Raw genomic sequence first — 21,154 nt, forward strand, 5'->3', positions numbered from 1 at the left:
GCATATCGATGTTTCAAGCGAATCGTAGGCGAGGGTCGAGTACGTGTCGCGTGAAAAATAGCTAGTAGCTCGAGTTTGTAACGAGAACATGGGAAGAGGTTTAATAAAAATAGAAAATTTAATTGCGAGAATCGTTAAAACATTCATCGCGAGGATGAAAAAGTTCGATTAAAGAGGAATCCCGAAACCGATCGATAACCCGTGCGTGTCTCTCCGTATTCTATTTCTATCTATGCTTTATTATTCAATTTAAATACAGTATCAAACGTATAAAATATCTCGCGTAACAATCGATGCTAATCTTCTCTATAAATATATCGATCGAAATTCACAGAGGTTTGATTTCTTAATCGTGCGCATCGATCGAGAGGAGAAATAAATTTCCGTGTATCGATCCATTTCTTCATTCAGCTCTTTCAGATTTATCCAACGTTGCTTATCCTAAAATTCCTATAAATTTAGTCGCAATGTCGAGTAGGGCAACGATGCGTATTTCGACCGTATAATTGAGAGGCGCGCGTGATAAACGCGCGATAAACGCGCCTACTTGCGTAAACCTGTGCTGATTTGCAACAAAGCCTAAATAATTAGAAACGGTAATTATAGACGCGAATTATGCGCTCGAATGATGCGCGGCATGCCGGATATATTCAGATATTCATTAAATAATCTGTAACCGTGTTCTGCGAATTAAGCGGATAGGGCGAATCACGTTAACTGACTTTGAAACAAACGGAGGGATGGGATAGGATATCGGTAATTACTTCTTTAATTAGTGAAATTGCTTAATTGAAAGGCAAATTATTCCGTGTAATTGTTATCAAGCTCGGTTAACGAGAGTGGCCGGTAGAATTGAGATCAAAATACCTAATCAGAGATTTTCACTTGCTAATTTTTGATCAATATGCACGGATTCCGATCATCGATCGAGCCAGGCAACGAAATAATTAACGCACGTATCGAGATTTCGATCACGCGACTCGAGCCGACTAATCACCATCAAGGATGTTTACCATAGGTGTCGGATATGGATAGGCGTGACCTAAATGTTCCTCGACGTGGAATAAGATGTTCGAGCTTTGTCCAAGAGGCGAACCGTAACAACGAATGCGTGATCAAATTTAGATTTAATTTGAATTAATTTGAATCGAATTTGTAAGTGGGCCGATCCATGATAAATATCGGTTTCTTTTTAATCATCGTACTCGGCTGAAATTGAAATTCTGTGCGCAATGATCGACCATAATGGATTAAATTTACCGTGAGCTTGTTTAGGATACTAAGCCTTTGGAAGTGAGGACAAGTCTAATACGTTTAACGTGACAAGCTAGATAAGATTGAGAACAGTCAGCTAGGCGTAACTTGTCTTTGCTTATCTGCTATACGCCCTGTTTAATGCGATAACGTTAACAATAACTATGTTAATCTTTTGAAAATAAACCAATATATATATATATATACATGATGTACCAAATTATTCTACCTTCTGTGTATTTCGATCGACGTTATATTCCAACGTTCTCGTTTTTCATTGTATATAATAAAAAATTAAATTTCCGAACATATCGTGTATCGTTCAACTACTTTCGCTAAATAATAAATTTGAGATATTTCTATGAAAAAATACGTAAAAGGTATATTCTTACATAACATTGCATTCAATTCTTTCGAAATTGACAAAGCGTTTGCAATTATCCTCTTTTTCAGCATGAGAAATGATATCATTATCACCACCGAATATAACAATTGAAGAATGAATTTGAATGAATTTTCAAATGAGAATGAAATTTTATGCGTTAGAAGCAAATTGTGATATTTTTATTAGAACAATAATCTACTAATAATTTAATTATTAGAATTCACTAGTGATATATAAAAAAACAAAATAATATAAGAGTTCGTTTAATTAACATACAGTAATAATATACTTTTCTTTTTTTATTTTCCTTTGACTTTAAACTAATTAATTATCCAATCTACCAAGAATTTCCTCCTGGTTATTTCTTAATTATTATATTTCTTTTCTTTTTTTTATTTATATACCGTTTTAATTAACAGTCTACTCCATTTCATCAACAAAGCTCTGTCATTAACAATTTCATTACTTACACAAAATTTCCAATTGCTTCTTTTCTAATTCGAGTAAAATTCACGATTGAAAAGTTTAATAATTCCACGATATTATCTTTGAAAATTAAATTTATTATTAATCACTGATATTTATATTCATATAAATAACTTAATACCTAAATTTAAACGTATAGTCACTATTGCCCGTATACGATTTGTTATTAAAATTCACTACTCGCTCGGAACACGGAACGTATTTATTAAATTAATTAATTTCGAAAGAGAATGAATTATTTCGAGATGAAAATGGACGAATTATTTTAATGATTTCGATGCGAGAAAATAAAATAAGGTACGAAAAAAAGAAAAAAGAAAGAAAAAAAGAAACAAACTATATAGATCTAGATCGCGCGTAAGAAAAACGAAAAAAAAAAAAGGAAAAAGAAGAGGAAAAAGAAAATTGATAGTAATCTGTAGATTATTGCTCGAATAAAAAAATTCGTGGAAAACAAGATCGATCCTTTTCGGGGCGTTGAAGAAGATACCTTGACGCTTTTTATAGGAGGGAAGCCCCACCACAGGGCCACAACCCCCCGCGCTCCCCGCGACAGAGGAGCTGATGGTGGCAAGACAGGGAGCCCCCCGACCGCCACCTCCGCGTCGTTCCAAGTCACGGCGTCTGCACCCACCTCCGCCCCCACCACCACCGCCACCCCCGGCGGACAACACCACGACGGGTCCAGGGGTACTACGTTTACGTGCCCCTTCTCGCGCGGAGCCCCTTCTTTCAGAGGAGGGCCCCGCGATCTCCTGACGCCGTACTCGCAGGCTTCTTCGAGCCCTGCAATCAATTTTTTCCCCATTTTTCCTCCATTTTTCTCCGCCGCTCTTCTTCTCCGTATTTTTTCAGAGAATTAATCGATTAATTAATTACCACTAAATTCGATTATTATCGATTTCCTTGTCGCGATATATACGAGGCGAAATTTTGAGAATCTATATTGTATAAATATATTATAGTTTTCAAGATTTTTTTTTTTTAAATTAAAAAGCGATAAAAGTAGGTGGAAATTAAGTTTCGAGCCCAACTTTTCTCTACGTCGGTATGCATTTTAAATCGGTGGAGAGTCGGCGAATGCTCTTGCTTTTCGATACTCTACAATTGGCGGCGGGCCGAACCACTTTCCTCACCGCGCTCTCGGAATTCGGCAGTGAATAGCCAGGAATTTACGAGGATCCACGTATCTCTCTTTTACCCCCGAGACGGGAAAATGGAGAATTCTGTGAAGGCCGCGCCAAAACACCCCACTGACTTTTCGCTTTGCGCCCCGTGTTCTAATAACCCACTGTATTTCTCCATTAACGTTCAATTTCCATTTTCCCGAATGGAAAATGGAATTCGTGTGTGAAAAGTAGTTTGACGGCCGAGTGCTTTAAACTTGCTCCACTTAACTTTCGTTATATTCCGGGGATGTAAATTCAAACGGGGTTTGTAATCGATGCGAAACTGAATCTCTATCTGTAGATCTCACGAATTAGACCACGGATTTTTTTTTTATATAAATGGTTACGTTACACTTGTATGTTAATTACACGCGATAAAACATTGAGATATCCGATTCGAAAAATTTGAGGGAACAGTTAAACCCAATTAAACTCTGTTGAAAATCTCTGGAAAAACTTCGAGTCAACTCTTACAACTCTAAAAGCGTAGTTACTTCCGGTCAACGAATGAACGATCATCGCGTAGCAGGGATGCTCTTTAAAATTTCGATTTATCTCGATACGACTTTTGCTTCTCGAGATATGATCGCGTAAAGGGAAGGAGAATAATTTTTTTTTTAAATATTTAATACCTCAAATTTGATCGAACCTTGTTGAAATTAGGAAGAGTCCTTGTACCGTTGCAACTTCAAAGATAATTACTTCCGGTCAACGAGCGAACGTTTCATTGGAAGCGCGGGACCTTGCCCTTTAAAACGCTTTCAGATTTATCCCGACACGACTTTCGGTCGCCGAGATATCGTCGAGGAAAAGATTGTGATTTTTTAATCGTTTATCGTCTTCGTCTTTGTTGCTCATTCGGCCATCTCGCTCGTATCGACCTGTCCCAACGTCCAGACAAATGGCAGATTCCTGGAAGTAGTACGTGGTACTTTCAGGAAAAGATGTAGGTCGAAATTGTCCATTCATAATCTTCGTCTTAAGTATATGGAAACTTTGAATCTTTATATCTCGGCAACCGATTAAGTTATCGGAGTAAATCAAAAATTGACTTGATAATAGCATACTCTATTTTCTGAATGGGATTTTAACTTCCCAAATTTATAATTTCGTATAAAAATCCGCGGTCTAATGACATGTTTTTTTTAAAACGTTCCTATTGTAGAGTTCGATCTCATTTTTCACTCTGATTATTAATATTTAATCGAAATTGAATTTTAATTAATATTTTAACAGAACCGTTTAACCGAAGTGTTAATTCCAACTAAAACTTTGAATCGACGTACGACGAGGTATATTTGGTGTTTAATAATAGCAGGGGATGAAGAGAGGATAATTCGAAAGGTGAGCAAAGATTTTAATTATCCTGTTTCGCGCAACTGCCCTGATAAAAGATAAACCGATCCACTCTTGGTTTTCATTACGAAACGTAACGACCTGCTGAGAAATTGGAACACGGAAGAAAATGGAATTTTTCCGCATAGTTACGTGCTCACCCTTTCTCGCGCACAACCACGTTGTTTCCTCTCCTCGAGGATGGACCGTTTAAATTAACCCTTTGGATATTAATTTCCCCGATCGGGTATCCACGATTCGTTAGTGAATTAAACGCACATGCGTTAATTTTGGCGAGCTTCACCACGATTGTCGCCCGGCTATTATTCCACGATTCTTTTCTTTTTCTTTTCTTTTCTTTTTTTACGATTTAAGCCGATGCGGGGGGATCCTCAGAGCTGACATAACGCGTGGATGGTGGTTAGTTTGTCTTCGCTTTCTTGACTTTGCTTTGTTAGTACCTGAAATTAGTAAACAGAAACACAGTACAAGTTAGTGTATACAATAATATCGATTGTATTCAATCAAAGTTAAGTTGTTAAAAAAAAAATGAGATCACGTTTGATCGAGAATCGCAAATAAGCATTTATTACGAGTCAAATGAAAGCGCGTAGCTAATTGCTACAAGAATCGACGAAAGAATCCTGAAGATGGAAGACAGAGTTCTTTATTCGTGTGTAACACAGTTTATCCTCGATGCGATAAAGCCGGGGTCAGAGCGCTCGTGAAAAGCAGCACTAGGGCGAAGAAGAGGATCTTCAAGATCGGTTGAAGAGCACGGGAGAAGGAGCTTGTTCACTTTGTAGGCACATCCCCCTTACTTTTTTGATTTTTGGCAAAAAGGGGTGGATGGGTTTTGAGAGGGGAACGGATGGTAGCCTGATATCGTTCCGGAGAATTCGAATCGAGGCAATATCGCGTGGGTATCTGGGTCGTACGAGCGAACAAGCTTCAAGATCGAGTGGCATTGGATTCCCTTCGATAATTGTATACGTCTAATTACGTTATAAATAGAGACACGTAAGATTATTATTTATTTTACGTCTAGAAATCCGAAGTGGTTCGAGATGACCGACAATATTTGCCAATTATGGATACCGGGATCGGAATAATTTCAATTCATTGCGAAGAAAGGCATGCTTCGTGCACCATCCTTCGTATAACTTTTTCGAGCGAGGAGGATGGATAGATATCGAGTTGAAAGAATCACTTCGACGAGTTGGCAAGTTCGAGTGTTATTAAGGGGGTTTTCTAAGAATTCTCAAAAAAAAAAAAAAAAGAAAGAAAGAAAAAAAGGGGGGAAAGTGGAAACAAGAAGAACGCCTGAATAAGAGATAAGAAAATATAAATTGAAAATAACATTTCTCAACGAGGATCCAATAAGAAATACGAATAAGGAATAAAGAAAGGGACGAATAAGCCGCGATATATTTTTCGTTTCTTTCGGGAATTTGGGTCTATCAATCCCTCGTTCGAACGTTTTTATCGACTTATGTTATTTTTTTTTTCGACGCGTTTTATTTACACTCGTATCACGCAAATATTACGCGATATAAATAGACAGAATGGACACATTTTTCGGACACCATTCCGTGCATACTGATACGCTGGCTTCGAAATGTGCGAACATTGATTTTATCACAGTTTCGACGTTTCCAATAAATTCCAACAATTAATCATGCTCTGTTTGTTTTCACGTGCGTCGTGTCATCGATCGTTGTGTACCCCCCTTTCCCCCCCTTTTTTTATTATTCATTCCATTACGCGAATGGATGTAAATTCCAAGTAACGAAATTATCGAAACGCGTTTTCTGTCGCGACGCATCGATGCGAATATCGCATTAAAACCAAATTTTTTCCTCCCCCCTCCCTCGATCAAATTGGGACAACATCGATTAATCGTAAGATAATCGTCCGACCGATCCTCTCATCCGAGGGAAATTTTTATTTCTTTTCTCCCGATGTGGAGATAGCAGCGAATTACCACGAGATATTGGATTAACAAACGATTTAAACACGAAATAAGTACGAAAAATAATCGAGTGTTGTTTCATGTCTTGAGAATTGAAGAGAGTCTCCGACTTTTCACGTTTTCCGATGGAAAGGAATCGAACGTCTGACCAACGTTCAACCAAGATATCAACGATTTTTCATGGATGTCTGCCAACCAGCCTACGTGACCAAATTGCATTATCCACTGTAATTTCCAGTTCTCGGAGCGCTCGTTAATAGCGCGAAGGTTCGGCGCGAAATTACTGGCAATTTCTTTAATTACGAGGATTGGAATATCTCAAATGATATCCAGGCTCGTCTTTGTAATAACGACTTTATCTCGTGTTATTCGAGATCACATATAGAAGAAATAAGGAAATAACGAGTCGAAAACAATTTGTACAATTTATACATCGTGATATATACATATATATTTATATCGAAACGAATGATAAATATCGAAACGCGAATTCTCTGAAATTGGAACGAATTGCTTAAAAAAAAAAATTATCGCTTCGATTTTTACGATATTTTTCGTAAGGAGATACAAGAGCCGTGGCCGAATTTCTGACAATTCGAACAATAAGAGTTCCCATATGCTCGAAATGAAGAGATCGATCGTGACAGTCGTGCGAGGTTTATTCCTCGTCCCCGAAAAACCCATTCCCATCTTCTGGAAAAAAACGACTATCTCTTTATATTACCAGTTTCCACTCTGAATTTCACCGCACGACCATCACGATGGACCACTTTTCTTTTCTTCCAATCTTCTTCTTGAATTCTCGGATGGCTTCCAATGTAGGTCTTCCGGTGGCGTGCTGACGACGATGGAGACGATAAAAAAACAGAGCACCTTTGGGAAAAATGCAAAAAAAGAAAAGAAAGAAAGAAAAAAAAAGAATTAACGTTATATATCTGACGTATTAACTTATCTACGAATAGAGCTAGAAGCGTATATGGAACATATTTCCATCCTTGAAACCGATACACGAAAGACCGACATTTCAATAAAGCTTTGCTTCTTTCACATCTTCACATATATAAACGCACGAAGAACGGTAGGAATATTTAACGAATTGCCGCAAATGTATCGATAATGTCAGCACATCGGTTGCGGGAAAAGGGGTAACCACGGAAACTGGAAAGCGAGACATTATTTATTTACAGGACTCGCGATCGGTGTCTCGTATCGTCGGTGACTCGCCGCGTTCTCACTGTAAATCAGCGTTTAAACTTAATTTATGAAACGCGGCACGAACGAACTCGACCCTGGGACGGTCCCGAGGCCCAGGGAGTGAACTTGCGTCTAAAGTGGCGGCAAAGGTCGGCAATGGAAGCCATGCCTTCCCCAACAAATCTTCCCCGGTTGGCGTGATCGCGGTATCCCTCTGCAGGAATGTCTCACCTACACGAATTATTAGGCCGGCCTATAATTTTCCACCGATACACGCCGAAGAAGACAGAGACACGTGGGATCTCTGTCGCGCTTCTCCCTCCCCTCCCGACATACCATTTGCATAACAGATATTTCACGTGCACGTGACTTATACGTCTTGCGCACCACTTCATCCTCCAACCTGAAGCTGACCGATTTACCAGCCGGGCATAAATTGACCCACGAGTGCGACGACAACTACTCGTCCTGATATATCTACACGAGTGTGTGTGTGTATATATATGTGCATATGCAGGTTGCGATAACGGCGAGAGTTTACTTAGCTGGCAGGAAGAACTCAGGGAGGGGAGGGGGAACGAATGCCTCGAGAGGCTTCACGCGCCGCGATCTATTACCCCAAAGTGCTGCTTCGTCCCGTGTAACAAGCATTTGGCCATTTTATTTGTTATGGAAGAAGGTTTCTTTTTTTTTTTTTTTTATTTTTGATCTCAAGAAATGGAAATTCTAGAGAGAGGGGGAGAAGATTTTTATTTCTACGGAATTTAATTTATCCATCGCGATGGAAGTCGAAGAGGAGTTAAAGTCGTCGATGATAATCTTTGGCATCGGTCAAGTCGAGGGACAAACTTTCGAAGAAGCGCGTTCCTTCTAAGAGACCTTCCACGCGTCTCTTAATGACCCTGCGCTCATATCCGTTTCTTTAATTAGAACTCTTGAATTTTTCCGATTCTCGGAGAATTTACTTTCGTTTTTTTAAATAGAATCTACTTTAACGAATAAATTTCTTTCTTTTTTAATCTCTTATTCCTGAAACGTAGATCAAAACGCAAACGATAATAGGATGTTCAAGAAAGCGTATAAAAATGTAAGAAACGGAAAGAAGGAAAATGAAACATCTTTAATTTATCCCATTCAAACACGTTTTTGCGTGCAATTTTGGGTGACAAGTGCGAGAAGATTGTACGAAAAGGAGGGGAATGAAAGGAAAAAAAAAAGTGCACGTTAACACCGAGAAGAGCTAGTAAGAGGAGAAGGTAGAATTCAAGTCGAGTGTACAATAGTGCTGTTTAAGCGAATCGTTAAACCTTTTCACGGTGCTCGCTCAAGAGAACATTCTCTGTATTTGCATCTTATCCGGTGACCTTATTAACACCGCTAGCTCATTTCGTTCTTGTTTAAACGAACCATTCGTCAATATTTATTTATTTTTCACGCGTTATCTCGATTTACGATATTTCCTAGCAGCAATAGTTTTATCCCGTAGTTTTACAAGGGAAACGTAAAAAGGAGAAGATAATTTTAATTGTAAAAAAAAAAAAAAAAAAGAAAAGAAAAGGAAAAAATAAAGAAAGAATTGTGAGAATTTTAATCTCTTAATGTCTAGCGGGCATAAATGGAATCGCTAATAAATCTTATCCGAGTGATTGTTCAAAGGTATTCCTCCAGAGGCGCTCTTGATCAGCTATGAGACTTTGCAAAGCTCGTACGTGCTTGTGCATATACGTGTGTATACATATATATACGCGTGTGTGTGTATACAACTGCAGCAGTTTGTCAGATTGACACCAGAGATAAGCTGCTGCGACGTTTCTGAACTTTAGACGTGGCTGCCATCGTAACACGATCTTCCTTTTTTTATATCTATTTTTTCCTCTTATAACCCAATTCTTTTTTGCTCTTAATGGGAGGAAATGGGCATTACATCGACGTTGAAAGGTTTGACGAGTAACGGATACATAGATATTTTAAGAGAATTATTTTTTTTTTCATTATTATTATTATTTATCAAGTATTAATTTTATTTCGAGAAAACAACTCGACCAAATAACTCAGTTTCAATCAATAATAAACGCACACGAATTGTTTTCCATGATATTCCTACATTTACTTCTTTTCTCCAGCGTTGTTTCGTATCCATAAATTCTAACCTAACTATTTCGCGCAGTTATGTTTTAAATGTAAATGGGGATTAAACCAAGTGAGCGAAGCTCGTTTTTTTTTCTTTTTTTTTTTTTTTTTGCTTGCTTGTGGAGTGAAAGGTTTGATGAGTATATCAAACACATATAGAGATTTGAAGAGAATTTTTTTTATACATAAATGTGTATACACGTATTAATTTTATTTCGCGAAAAACAAGGCGACCAAATAATTCAGTTTCAATTATAAACGCAACAGAATTGTTTTCCATGATATTCCTACATTTATTTCTTTTAACAATCGCGCGAATTCCAGTGTTGTCTCGCGTGAATACATAGATTTTAACCCAACTATTTCGCGCAGTTATGTTTGTAATTGTAAATGGGGACTAAACCGAACGATTTTTTTTTCTTTTTTTTTTTTTTTTACAATGCGTGTTGCGCGCACTGACCCTTAATTTTTGAAACGCAGCTGTTGAAAATAAAAGTTAAAACACGACGGGTACAATACCAGTGCACGTTTTGTAATATTTTCTAAACAAAAATATTTATCGAGTATGATCGAGATTGCCCGATATGAATTCAATTTTTTTGATAATATCGAAGAAGTTTTTTTTTAATTAACGTCGTAATTCTGGTTTCAGAATTTCGGGAAATAGAGTTTAAAGAGAAGTTTAAAGAGCACGTTCGATGATCTTTTTTTTAATGGAATTTATTTCGTAAAAATTTTTAATCAGAGAATCAATCGTTCCATACGGTCAAGCATTATCGAGCATCGAGTACTAACAGCCATAACAATAAACTTGTAATATCGTTCGCAATAATTAAAGTCTATATTGGTATTGGAAAGCTACTGTATTGAAGTTTGACTGTTATTACCACGAAACGAGATCCGTGGTCAATTTAACAGGCTCAAACGGAGAAAAATATTTAGCTTTCTAAGACTCCTTGTTGTTTCTATTTACCATTTATTGCAGCGAAGGAAAATTATTACCTTTATTTTTCAATTTTCCTCCCCTTTTAAAATCATGATATGCGCGTTCTTACACGTACTGTATCTGATATAACGATTTCTTAAAATGATCGAGTTATTTCATTATAATAACATCGTATAATCGAACGATCATATTATTTTTAGCGTTAAATAAGATGATTGATGAACAAGATTTATCTTGTTTTATCTAAAACGAAAAGAAAAAAAGAAATCGAGGATTCGATTAAAAGAAAATTAAAAAAAAAAGAGAAAAAAAAATGAAATAGAAGATATTAATTTTAATTCTCTGGACAATATCGATCAGCTATTTCCAATTATAATGTCAATCTATTTTTGAAACTTTTATCGCTATCGACTCTTCCATATTAATATTTATTAAAATTTCATCAATTTTATAGTGTTCCCATTTTAACGGAATTCTTTGGAGTTTGAAAGTACGTACGTACGTACACGTGCATACGTGACACGTAACGTACATAAATTAAAGAACTTTGATTCCAACTTTACTAACGAAAATTGCAATTATATAAAATTAATGAAAAACGTTAATCTTATCGCTTCTTCCTTTAACAGAGATAACAGAAAATCGATGATACAATTCTATATCACAATTTTACACTACTTCAATTACATTACTTCAATAAATTATTATACAGATTAATATAATAGTCAACATTAATATCGAAATAAAAATATTCCTTTTCTCAAACTAATTTTCAATCTCCTATATTTAAAATTTATTATAAATCAGCAAATTTCACTTCTCAACTTGGAAAAAAAATTTGCAGAAATTTTTACCTTTAAATTTCATCTACTCACGCGAGCTCGATTATCGCGAATCATTCTAAGAATCTAAGAATCATCTTATTTAAATCACAGTGATCATTGAACGATGAATATTCATTAACAATAGATCGAAATTGTGACACCATTCTATATATATATATATATATATATATATACATACACACTATTCCCTGCACACGGCATAACTTGATATTGGCCGGTTCACCGCTATTACGCGGTTCGGCTATTAAGGGCCTTCGTCCTCGATTATTCTCTAGACCGTTACAATTTCGATTCTCCGTCGTCTCTATCGATCTTCTCCCAACCAGGAAACACGGTCATCCGATTATTCGCCACGGATTGACGCTTTTCTAATTGGGGTTCAAACGTGACGCATTAACAGAAAGAGACAATTTCCTCGATATCAAATATCCTGCATCTCGTTGTTATAAACGCGCCTCTTGCGACGATCAAGCCGATTAATTGTTGGTGTAAATCGAAAGTATCGTGGAAACCTACGAAGAGCCGTAGTAGCAGGCTTGAATGTGGAAGTAGGCGAGCGAGGCACTTTCGGGATGATGAATAGTCGAGGGAGGTATGAGTTAATGTTGCAAGAAATTCCTACACCCGCCACTGTCCATAAGGGTTGATAAATACGCTATGCAAAGGCGTTTAACCACAGAAACCATAGCTATTTCCCTTTGCATGGCTTCCTTCAAAGCTTCAACACTTATCTGGACTCGTTAAATATATATATATTTCTTCTCTTTTTAATCTTCTCTTACCAAGTTTTATATTTCATTTTTTCAATATGAAATTTGTTCAGCAACAAGTATTAAAAGTAATATGAAAGAGTATGAAATGTGTATATTTGAATTTGATTAGATAAATGATCAATTAGTATGCAAATAGTTTCGTGGCCACTTTTGATAAGATGTTCATATTGCGTGTAATTATACGTAACGTATCGAATCAGAATCTTCGATCTAATGAATTGCTGTTGAGATAATATCAAGCTAGCCCGTGAAGTCACCCGATTATACGGTTAGTTACGTTTAAATACTTATTTAGATTACACATTTTCTTCCGACAAGTCTGGAGAATCGAGGAGAAATAATCATACGATTCACGTGCAGATTATCAATACTCGAGCGGCACGAAAGGCAAAGTAAATATTTATACGGGAATTTATATTTCAGGGGGAGGATGCAGCCCATCGAAAACTCGGATGAATAATTTAAGCTAATGGATATGAAACGTAAGTTGGATTATCGTCCGGATAAAATCAAGAGACACGTTTCCTTTTCAACTAGCAAACGTTGCAGCAAGGCGAGATAGAGGTGAAAAAAAGAAAGAGGGGTCGAGGGCAGCCCTTTGGTTCGCGCAAAAGGATCGACGAGATCGGATAGTTTTCCGCGGTATAGTTGCACCACGACGGGCAACAGGTAGAATAATACATTACTTACATGGGTGGTAACCTACGACCTAGCCATGCCAAAATCGCTGGTTGCACGGCGTTACCCAACTGTATCCGCCGTTAAACTTGCGGCCCACCGTCGAACGCGATGCGATACAGTTGGATAGTTGGTGAAAACGATAATTACGATTGCTACGTTATCATCGGTGATAATCGGTTCACAGATCGGCTGTTTCTAATTAAACTTGAAAGACTATATTTTCCAGTATCTGATACGCCCGCACGCAACACGTGCGGCTCTCGTTTCGTAGTTGGATCATTGGGAATTTTTCTCTCTCTCTCTCTCTCTCTCCCTCTTCTCCATTTATCGAAAACTTATAATTTTTCAAGAAATATTCGTTGCTTTTGTTTTTTTTTTTCATATTTATGATTCGTTTCGGTTTTCAAATTTTTCAAATTTGGGACGAGGATTGGATTGCTTGCGATTTGTTTGTTTGAAAAAAAAAGAGAGAGAGAGGAAACTGTGGATATCGAAAAAGGATAAAAGTAAAAATTAAACTCGTAGAATCATTTCTGAAATTCGGGTCGTGTAAAACATTCCTTTGATTCATTATTGGTTTCAACACAAAAAAAATTGAAGTTTTTTTTTTCAATGTACAGCGTGTAACGAATTTATAACGTAAAACATTATAATTTCTGTAAACTCGATTCCAAACTTTTAAATGGTTAATTCCAAAATTTGTTTTATATTACACGCATAATTACTTTTTGATGATGATACCGAATATACAAGTTTATAATTAACTCGTAGGAGCACGAGTTGTCCAACGTTCGCAGAGAAAAGCAAACAAATTGTCGAAAGTTATAAAATTATTCGAGATTAAAGGTAATAATGATATGCTATTATAATAATCATCGTATTTAATAAATCGTTACTGCGACATTAAAGAACGATTTTCCGAACAATAAATCTTCTATCGTTACAGAAAATGATAATTTATTACCTTAAATAAGCTGCTGATTCAGTGATTTAATCAAAATTTGTTACCTCATTGTTCACCAGCTTGATATTGAAAATAAAATTAATTCGATTACCGATCCAAGTGATATTCGTTCTTCTTAAAAGAGATGGATCAAGTCGAGGATCAGTGTGGATATTGAAAATTGATAGGATATTCAGATTTTTTTTATTTGGCTTTCTCTGCATTCGACTGAAAAAGTATCGATAAAGATGAAGTATTGAAAAATTTTATACGAAAAAAGGTAGAATAAATAATAAAGTAAAAAAATATATACGTATACATGGGTATTAAAGATCCTAGAAAAATGGATATTCTTTCTTTTTTCCCTTTTTTTTTTTCGTAGCATTTAATGAAGAGTAGAGGGAATTCATAAAGAGAAAACGTGCAGGTAATTGATAGTCCTCGTTAATCCTTCGAATGTGACTCCCTCAGGCTCTTATTACAATACAGTCCCGGGCAAAATATCTTCGCGACAAAACACCTTTCAAGCGCAGAACTTTAAGGAATATTTCTTCAAAATATCTTTACCGAAACGAAGGAAAAATTCGAGCGAAAAGAATAAGTTTGTTCATTATATTATCAGAGATGACAGGATACGTATTCAGGAACACGGTATCGATCGTGTAATAATTCATTCTTGGCGGGGCGAGTGCCGATAACCACGCGTTATCGCATTATGAAAATATCAAATATCATATTCCAGTTCGGATCAAAGATAATCTCGTACGAAATAGCTTGCGCCAATCGTACCAGCCAATTGACACTGCTCGAAAGCTTCTTGTCAAAGATTCTATTAGTCGCCAATATCGATTCAACGCATTTTTATCGAGTACACGTAAATCTTACGACATTAAATATTTTTTTTTTTTATTTAATAAAAATTAATTTCTCTTGAAAGTTAGATCAGTCGAAAGAAAATTTGCAAATGGCGGATACAAATGAAAATCTATGTACTTTTATAATCCATTTTGCCGAGTATTTACGTTTAATCTCGATCGATTTTCACTCCCCGTTTTTCCCCCTTTTTTTTAAATTTACGCTCACCCGACCACGGATACCCCGAAAAATATACATTTATCGAAAACGATTTGCATTTTTATTGTTTCGGCTAATGAATTCTGCATTACCATTTCAAAATGAAACGGTTATCTTCGTTCTTTGGTGGTCATAGTGTTACGCGTGTAATTTTGAACGGCTGATTATACGTGGTGGATTAAAGTAACCTTTGAATTAAATCATTTTATGATATCACTGGCGTGCCATCGCAAATGAACGGATGTTTCCCATTTTCCAAGTAGCGGTTATTATCTTACTCTGGTTTGGGAAAATGGCGCGTCCAACGTATCTTTCGTATTATTTCTGATATTATTATGGAGTAAGAAGAAACGACTAGCATCGTAAAAAAAAAAAAAAAATGGTAAGTTATTTTAATTCAATAACGCGGAAGTATTATTATTAATTATTGTACGATTTATTATATGAATATTATAGAATTTATTTTCCCCTTGAGTGATAAATATAAATTTATTTGTTTACTAGGAATTATTAAAATTGACATGATACATCAATCCTATCTTTAATGCGAGCCGCGATGTCGAAAATTTTAATATTAATATGGACACTGAAGTTGATTATAATTAAACAATAAAATTATATCAGGTTGATATTAATTTAACTTCGTGCTAAAATTTTGTAATTGCATTATATGCACGATATGTACGTATTTCTGCTACGAAATGATACATATTATTACATATTTACAATAAAATATGAATAATATTTACAGAATCGTATCGTAGCGATAAATTGGAATAGAAGATTCGTATTTCGTTTTAATAATAAATACATTTTCGAGCGAGAATAGTTCATTTTTTAGCGAAAAAATTGGATCAAATCGAGGATATTCTTGGAACGATCGATTTGATCCGATCAGGGAGTAATCGACCTAGCAAAATTATCCGCATGAGCTCGGCTACTACTCGTTAGATTAGAATTTATTTCGTCACAAATTTTAATTTTTTAGATATCGTTTAAATTTTAATTTTCGTTTTAGATTTATATATAGATTTAAAAGACTTAAATTGTCATTTTATATGTAAATTTTAATTCGCAGTCTATTTATACAATCGTATAATATAAATTAAGAAAATATTTTTTATAAAATTAAAAAGTTTTAAATAATACGAAAAAAAAAAACTCTTCGATATATCGTATCCGTTATATAAAATATTATCGTTTCAATCAAATTTCGGAGTTTTATAAAATCATTTATAATTGATTAAAAAAAAATTAAATCTCTAGAAATCGAAATCTAAATGATCAAATATTTGAAATCAGTGACACATTTCGTAAGATTGAATCCTCGTCCAGACTGCTCAGTCAAGCTTCTTTTCTGTCTCGATAAATTCAAACAGCTTGACGAGAATCACGCGAGACGTAGCATATATCGTGAAATTTTTTGATCGTTCGTTTTTTTTTCTTTTTTTTCTATTTTTTTTATTTTTTTTTCATAAACGGATTCGTACAGCATATTCACGTTTTAACGAGTTCACGGTTCGGCAAATATTAAAATCGATCAATTATAAACATGACTTCTCACCTCTCCCAACGGTCTGATAAGCTTCGATATGAATTTTAATAACTTTCCGATTGGATGGAAATTCCATGTTATTAAAAAAAAAAAAAAAATTGTCGAATTTAAATTATTTGGCAATTAATAATTTGAAGATCAAGATGGAAATAGTAGGTCTTTTTGACGAGTAAAAATGGTATACAGTTTTCCTTTTCTTTTTTTAAAGCATATATATAAAATAATGTGGTGGAGGAAGGACGAAACTTTTAGTTTTAATGAAAACAATGTCTTGTCAACCATGGTTCAAGCTTTCAGGCGGAAAGCTTTCGCAAATAAGGCATTTTGGTGTCCCACTTTGGCATCGTGCCCGCCATCAAAAATGTCTTAAAAAGTTTGCCTCGCTTCCAGTCTTAAATCGAACATGGGTCGCATCGGATTGAGCTTTACAATTTAACGCGTATAAATAAAGTGGAACGATCTGTCATTTTTAATCAACTCTTGGGCGAAAAACTCTTGCGCGTGAACAACAAATAAGAAGTGGAATACTTTTCAATTATTTCGAAAATAAAATTTCGAATCTACGATCCGATTTTGTTCAGAATATTAGAAAAGATATAATAAATATTTGATAAAACGATCATGAACAACTCCCTTTTAAATCGAATTAAAAATTCACGTTAATTATTCGATGGAAAACAAAAATAAAATAAAATAAAAAATAAACGATCGGCGATTATGCGGAATATTTCTTCTTTTTCCTCCTCCTCCTCCTCCTCCTTCTCCAAAAAAATAACAACGACAACAATAATAATAAATCGAATCGATTGAATTTATTAGTCTGATTCAACCGGGTAATCCCGAGTAACTTAGACTACAATAAAACAATCATGGCGGACATGTTCCATCCGAAGAAGATTCCTTCCTTCGTCTCGGTATATCGTCGAAAGCTGAAGTTGACGTTAAGCCAGGGGAACAAAGGGATGAAAGTTGTATACGTGTACACGTATACACGCGGAGGAGATGAAAGCGATAAAGGAAGTTCGAAACGTAAGAACGGTGGTGGGAAAGTTTTAGCATTCTCGAGGAAATCAGAGTTCGTAACGAGTGGGAGCCGCTGTCATTTCGAAACGGATGTAGGTCAAACCGATTGGCACTTTTCCAACGAGCACTGGGCTCGGACTTGTGGATCCACCTTGTCCGAATGCTGACGATCCTGATTTCCCTTTCGCCAACAACAACGTGACCGTAATATCTCAAACTTCCGGTCGCCGCTCCTATCTTACTCACGATTCCAACAAGGATCCGTCCACTTCTTTCCCTTCCTCCTCTAAGATAATCACGAGCGATCGATCTTTTTAATCGTCCTCTTTAATCGTCGATGCGATCAAAGTGGAGTAATTAGCCAAATTAACGTTCCGCGCCAATTGACGTGTTGTTAAAACGCAACGCGCTTCCACACAGAAGCTAACGAATCCCGCTAACGTTCCCGAAAAAATTTTACTCGTTTCTAACTACGTTGCTGGCCAAATAATCGTTTATTAAACGATTTAATCCGAATAAAGATCGATCGAAAATTTTCCATTTTTTTCTTTCCTTTTCTTCTTTTTCTCTTCCTAAAGATTAAATTTAGATCGTCGGGACCTCGAAACTTTATAAAAATATCCCCGCGCAAGATTCAATCGTATATTCCAATATCGGGAATACCTATGAATTTTCATTAAAGCGCGGCTCCCGTTTATTCGAAAGTTGATTCTTCGGCCCCCTTCTATGAATATTCATACGCGCGAAAAGTTTTGCCGAAAAATCTTCAAAGTCGATAGGTTTAAACCGCAAAGCGGCCGATCTCGCAACAGAAGGGGTAGATTCTCCCCCCTTTTCTTTCTTAAAAATACGCTACGAGAAATTTGGAAAAATTTGTCCTCCCTTTCGTGGACAGCCTCTTTCGAGATTCGAATATATATCGGGGATATATAAATGGAGAATAAGCGAGGACGGTAAGGACAGTCCGATTTTACCATTTGACAGCGCATTGTGGTCGATGACAAATGAATTCGAATCCGTCGCTTCAACCTGGACCCACAACTTAAAACCGTCCATCCGTCACGCGGTTATTCGATTCGTTCTTTCTCGAGAGATCACTGGAGGGCGCGTCCTCATCCCTTTCCCTCGTTTTAGGGCGCCCAAATTTTTCAACGAGAACTTAAGAACTTTTCCAGCTCGCAGGGATGGCCAGTTTTCCCTTTCCATTTGAAGATCGCAACGGATCGATCGCGTCGCTTCACACGAACGCACCTTCGTCGTCATCGAACGGATCGGCGCGATTACGAGGAAGAAAGTTTTCAATCCGGTTTCAGGGAGATTAATGTCGAATGTCGTTTCGCGTCGTGCCGAGAAAACTGCTTCTTTATTTCTCTCCGCATGCGTAGATTAAGGGGTAAAATCCCTCTCGTTCGCCGGGGAAAACAAAGTTCGGGACGAGACGAGAATCGATTCGTTGGAAGAACGGAAACGTAAAGGGGTTAACGAGTTGTTTCGGTTTTAATACGAAACACGGAAATTAAAAAGAAAGTATTCTCGAATATCTTCTCGAAAATCGTCCCCTTTTACAAATTCCTTTGGCCATTCACACCCTCGGGAATTCCTGTTGTACAGAGAGAAAGAGAAGAGGAAAGGATAGAAAAATACCTGTTGTTCCTTTTACATTCTCGTGGGTTATCTGCCTCTATTTTATTCGAACACCGCATCGGCCAAATGTGCCATTTTCTCGATTCGCAGGGATCAATGCAATCTCCCCGATAACGCTTATGTAAAAAGGCGATCTCGTTCGAACAGGGACTCGCGGTCGGCTCCTTTCTCTTTCCCTCCCTCCCTCTCCGTGTTTTCGTTTCTTCTCCCCTCCCTCCTTTTCCGCGAAAGAAAAGAAATCTAACGTATGAAAATGTGGTGACCCGTTTCGAGGGAGCACCAGTTTCACAAAGCTTCTCCTCGAACAATCTCGCAAAAATTCAAAACGGAATTTATACCAAACTTTCAGTCGCGCGAATCGAATTCTCTTGCTAATTGCTAATTTCGAACGGGCCATCGATTCAACTTCTCGATCGCGTCGAAGAACGAGGAGCAATCGTTATTTGCAAATTTCGTTCAGAGAGAAAAGTTTCGCCGATTAAAATGATATTCGAGTTTCGAATGTTTCGATAAATTTCTTAGAGGATTATAATTAAAAGGGAGGGAGGGAGGGAGGGGGAGATCGTTACAGGGAAATAACGATGGAAACAACGTGGTTGAGGTTGCAAATTGACGGACAATTGGAGCCGTGTCACGTACATAAAGGGGAAGGCGAAAGCTCGGTTTTTCCCGATAAAGGTAATATAAATGCACGTATTCTTCGATCCAGAAGCTTTGAAACGATCCGTGGGGGAAAAATAAATATTGGGGGGAGAGGAGGAGGGGGGACGTTTCTGCAAATCTTCTGGTGGAGGGCGTACGCAAACACACGATGAATTCCAAACGCATCTGAAAGGGGAGGACGAAAGAAACCTATTGCGAAATGCAAATATATAAAAACAAGGAGCACGAATGGAATATTTCCAATTTGATTTCGATGTATTTAGCGTATAACGACGACGAAAACGAAAAGAATTCAGCAAGAATTCGTGGAAAACTCGCCACAGAATTTTACGTGGTATGTCGAGAAAAATGTATGAAAAATGAAGGAGAGGAGGAGGGGAATAAAATAGTAAATGGGAGAAAGGCGGAAGAGAAGTATACAGTTTTGCTCCATTCTTGTTCCTTAACGTTGAATCGCTCTTGTTCGAGAAAAATTCGAAGACGTGGGGCATCTTTATCTTTCATTATTTAAAGCATCCTTTTCGCAATTCGCTATATTTTAGCGAAGCTTCAGCTACACACTTTTGTTTTCCCTGGATATTTATCCCGTCGTCAATAGGACTCGAGGGTCGCAAATTAAACGCCCTCTTTGCAAATGTTGTTTCGCGATATCGATGCGAATTGCAAAGTTTTTTTCTTCTCTTAGCGGACTGTAGAAAAGGACGATAAAATTGTCGAAACGAATTGTTTTCGAGCGAAAATACGCTTCGAACGGAATAGAAATCGAGTAAAATACTATGAGTTAACGTAACGCGGCCGACATTTAAATACGCGACGTTTGACCTATCGTGTGCCCGTATCACTTACGATGCACGGACGACGCCTGACCTATTGGGTATCGATACCACTCGACGTTACGCGTTATTGCGCTCCCCTATGTAATTTTTTACAAGAAACGAGCGGTTCTTTTCTTAAATCCCTGCCCTAATCTCCTTCGTTCCCATCGATAACGCGAATTTGATCGATTCTTCGTTTCGTAACGCTATTCTCCATTTATCCAACGTTGACAAAGAATATTTATACACGAATATATAAATTGAAAA

General features: G+C 36.8%; 1 protein-coding gene across 5 annotated transcripts in view; it reads right to left on the reverse strand.

Moving 5' to 3' along the window:
• The window catches only part of LOC107992410 (Kv channel-interacting protein 1), a 56,511-nt gene that overhangs the window by 26,119 nt on the left and 9,238 nt on the right, over window positions 1-21,154 (reverse strand). For 4 of the 5 annotated variants that reach the window (XR_009833424.1, XM_062087131.1, XM_062087129.1 and 1 more), the window contains one exon: window positions 2,616-2,911. Coding sequence is in view for 4 of the 5 variants with exons in the window: in XM_062087131.1 (XP_061943115.1) it covers window positions 2,616-2,911 (296 nt within the window). In the remaining variant the exon portion in view is untranslated. The remainder of the gene's footprint in view (window positions 1-2,615; window positions 2,912-21,154) is intronic. The other variant, XM_062087132.1, reaches the window with a different exon arrangement.

The sequence above is a fragment of the Apis cerana genome, linkage group LG1 (assembly GCF_029169275.1).
Source record: "Apis cerana isolate GH-2021 linkage group LG1, AcerK_1.0, whole genome shotgun sequence".
In the NCBI taxonomy this organism is placed as follows: domain Eukaryota; kingdom Metazoa; phylum Arthropoda; class Insecta; order Hymenoptera; family Apidae; genus Apis; species Apis cerana.